Genomic DNA, 3674 nt, shown 5'->3' on the forward strand with positions numbered 1-3674 from the left:
TTAAGATTAAGGAGTCAAAGTCTCAGAGAAGGAAATTGAGGGAAGACATAAAGACAGTGAAAATCAAGGGAATAAGCAAAGGCAAAAGAGTCCTCCCTGGTCTCTGGGTAAAATTTCTTGTTAGTGAGAATCAAGACTTGACCATAATCAACAACATGGGCTGAGAAGGTTGTCTACATAAAGACAGCATCCCCTTATGCAGAAAAAGTTCACACAAGAATGCTAAAACAGCAATGAGTTATGCATACAGCCTAAGCAAATACAACTTTCTTCCTTTCTCATAAGTACACCTGAAATATTTGGGAATCTCATAAATAACATAAACTTTATTAACATCACGAACATCTTAGCTTCCTAACACCCCCATTTTGGCCTGTGGCTTTATCCTCTCAGCTGTAATCTCATACAGCATACATTAGGATCCACCCTATGGTCTCATTTACCTAACAAAAAATTCCCCAACAGCACTTTGATATGAACTTCAGAACCACCGACTTCCTCTTTGCGGTTTGGCTAAGCACTTAGGTGGTACTCTCCTGAGAAATCTACTCTCGCACTTGGGGCTGTGCTCACCTTTTCCTAAGTGTTCCTCTTTCTGTAAACCCATCGGGATATTCACATTCAAATCACTTAATAAATCCCAATTCTTCTTAACATTGACTTATGTTGAAATTCTTTTTTTCTGGCATATCCAAGAGTTCCTGAAAAGAAGTCCCAGAAAAGAACCCTTCAGGCTCTGCCTCCAGCTCCCATCCAGTGTTACAGACATGTCTGTTGAGACTAGCTGTTCAATATCCTTGGCACATCCATCTCTTCTGACTCTTGCACTCACTCTTAAGTATGAATGTTTGCCTTATACGATAAAACCTTCTCCCGGTTTCTTCTTGATCTTCATCTCTGAATTCTTCCCCTGATCATGACAAGAATCTGGGATGCTCTACAAGGAGGCAGCGTTACTTTTAGGATCTTAAAACTTCACTGGTTTGAAGCTTGTCATCCCGCAGGAGGTCAGGAGACAGAGGGGTACTGTCTGCCAGGAGGTGAGCATCCTTGTTTGGGTTGGAACTCCCTGTTGGCCCTCCAACTCTATCAGGGGCTCTTGACCTTGGTCGGTGGTGCATTGACTTTGAAGTGGGGTGTCTGTACCCTGGAAAGGAAGCCCATCCTCTAGAGGGTATGCGGAAGGCTTTCTGTGCTCCCTCCAGTGCACAGCTCAGCACCTCCCTGGACTGTATACTTGCTTCTGGCAGTGATTTATGAAAGCATTTGGTACTGGGCAATTGCTCATTAATATACTATGTATCGCTTGGCTTGTCACTGGGTATGGCTGCCATCCCACAAAGCCACAGCGTGAGAGAAAGGACTGGCTGCCGTCAGCCCAGGAGGAGAGTGTTCCAAAGCAAACTGATCTAAGACTTTTCAGCTTCCTCTAAAGAGAGGACAGTGGTACAGTGCCAGGGAAAGTGAGCTGTGCACCCCAACTCCAGACTTGTGGAGTCAGATGTCCTCAGCCCTTCTATCCCTACACCCATCCTAATCAGAGGTCTGTGCCTTAAATTCTGGAAGAATGTACATATTAAGTAAATCATTAATTTTTTAATGACTAAATGAAACAACTGTAAAGAAATTAATAAAAAAAAACCCTGCTGGATATGATGTGAACACACCCATAATCCCAGCTCCTGAGCGTTGAAGCAGCAGGATTATCATGAGGTCAAGGACAGGTTAGGCTGTATGCTGAGATCTTATCTCCAAAAGCAAAACAAAATAAAAATCAGGTTAAAGAAACACACAGAGTGGCAAAGACACAGAAACAAACACACAAAACTAAAACTACAGCCAAACCCTGTCTCGGAAAACCAAAACCAACCAAACAAACAAAAAGTAGAAAAAACAAAAGAAAATTTAAAAACTACTAAGCATCACAAATCCCAGAGGCCCCTTCTGAGTGGGACTCTCGGTCTGTTTCTAGCACGTTTCATTGGGGGGGGAGATGGGCGAGGAGGGGGTGACTGGGATCAAGCCTAATGCCTTGTACACAAGCTCACTCAATTCATGCTGAACTGAACAGATTTTTAAATTTCCTCTTGATTTTTATTTTATTATTACTTTGTTTAATAAGGCAGAATAACGGCTACCGGAAGCAAAGCACCTCACATCTTTAAATGGTGAATTCTTCCACCCCACCCTGCTCTCCGACTGAAGCAGACCCGGGGTGCACACTGAGCGCTCTGTTCTTTAAGAGACCAGGCTCCTTATCTCTCCATTTCTCTCTCTCATCTATATTAATAAAATGAGACTTAACAAAACAAAACCAGAAAAAAAAAGCCCCACCATTTTCTGGATAGCTAAATAAATGAAGCCACACGGCTAGAAAATGACTCATGCAGACGTGCCTATTGGTGAAGGAACAGGAGGGCCCCCATAATGCCGATATAAACGCACTGGCCTGGACTCTTTGAAGCAAAATCAAAAGGAGAGATAGACATTGGCTCCGAATCCTCAGAGAAAGGATATATAAATAAACTAATTGGTCTATCGCTCGATCTGTGTGCAGGGTACATAAGCATGGAGAGAGCAGGCCCTGCTTGCTTCAGCTGCTTGCAGCTTGATTAGTCTGATTCTTAGAGCTTGATTCCCTTCATGCGCCAGCTGTTCTCGTGAAAAACAAATGGGGGCTTTCTCAAGATAATCATAGTCTGGCTGTCTGCAGGGCTTGGGGGGCTCTGCTTCTGGACTGTGTCACAGTGTCTATCTGAGGCTAGATCTCCAGTCTGTGGCCCGCTGGGAGAGACTTAGGATGCAAGGCTGGTGGAAGGCTGGGCACTGGGGTGAGCATGGGGCGCCGTTGAAGTGGGTACAGGGAATCAAGGGCACATCCTTTCTCTCTTTGCTTCTGAGACAGCATGAGTTGGGCAGCTTTGCACTGTCACGGGCTTCCTGTTGCACCGCAGGCCCACATCAACAGAACCAGCCAACTACAGTTCAAGATTTCCAATCTTGCGGTTAACTCTGAGCATTTATTCAAATAAAGAAAATCTAGTATTTTTAATGTTAAAAGAAAACTAAATGATAAACCTAGATACATTTCGTCCTTAAGAGTTGATCTTGGATGTTTTTGTCACAGAAACGAAAGGTTGACTACCACGTGCTAGAAAAGCACCAGGCCTTCCTCAGTTCACACCCCTCCACCATGCCTTCCTCGGCTCACACCCCTCCAATTATGCTTTCCTGGCCTTGATGGAGTGTACCACTTTAAAACTCCGAATCAAACTCTTCCTTGAGTTATCATCAAGTATTTTGTCATGGCAATGAAAATAAGTAAGTAAAACAGCAGGATTCTTTGATATATATATAACAGGAAAAACTATAGATGACCCTGGGAGGAGGGCTCAGGAGTTTGACTAAAGTTTGGCCAAGTAGACACTCATTGCTGACACAATGTAATGAAGTTAAACCAACAGAAAGGATAGAGCTCAGGAAAAGTCACAAGAAACAGAGACCTACTTATTCGCGTACACAAAAATCCCCCAAACCACTAAAACTGAAGCCATGATGTAAGCAATAAGGACCCAGGGGCGTAAAAAGAGAGGAGAAGAAAAGGAAGAGGAAGATGACGGCAAAGACAATGATGACAACGAAGAGGAAGAAGAGGAAGAAGAAGAAGAAGAAGA

The 3674-nt window shown here is 43.6% G+C and overlaps 1 protein-coding gene across 1 annotated transcript in view; it reads right to left on the reverse strand.

The window, feature by feature from the left end:
- Positions 1-959: 959 nt before the first annotated feature.
- The window catches only part of Armc3 (armadillo repeat containing 3), an 83080-nt gene continuing 80365 nt past the window's right edge, over positions 960-3674 (reverse strand). The window contains 1 exon segment of the mRNA XM_042055318.1: positions 960-1147. Coding sequence (XP_041911252.1) covers positions 960-1147 — 188 coding nt within the window.

This window comes from Arvicola amphibius, chromosome 6, assembly GCF_903992535.2.
Source record: "Arvicola amphibius chromosome 6, mArvAmp1.2, whole genome shotgun sequence".
Lineage (NCBI taxonomy): Eukaryota > Metazoa > Chordata > Mammalia > Rodentia > Cricetidae > Arvicola > Arvicola amphibius.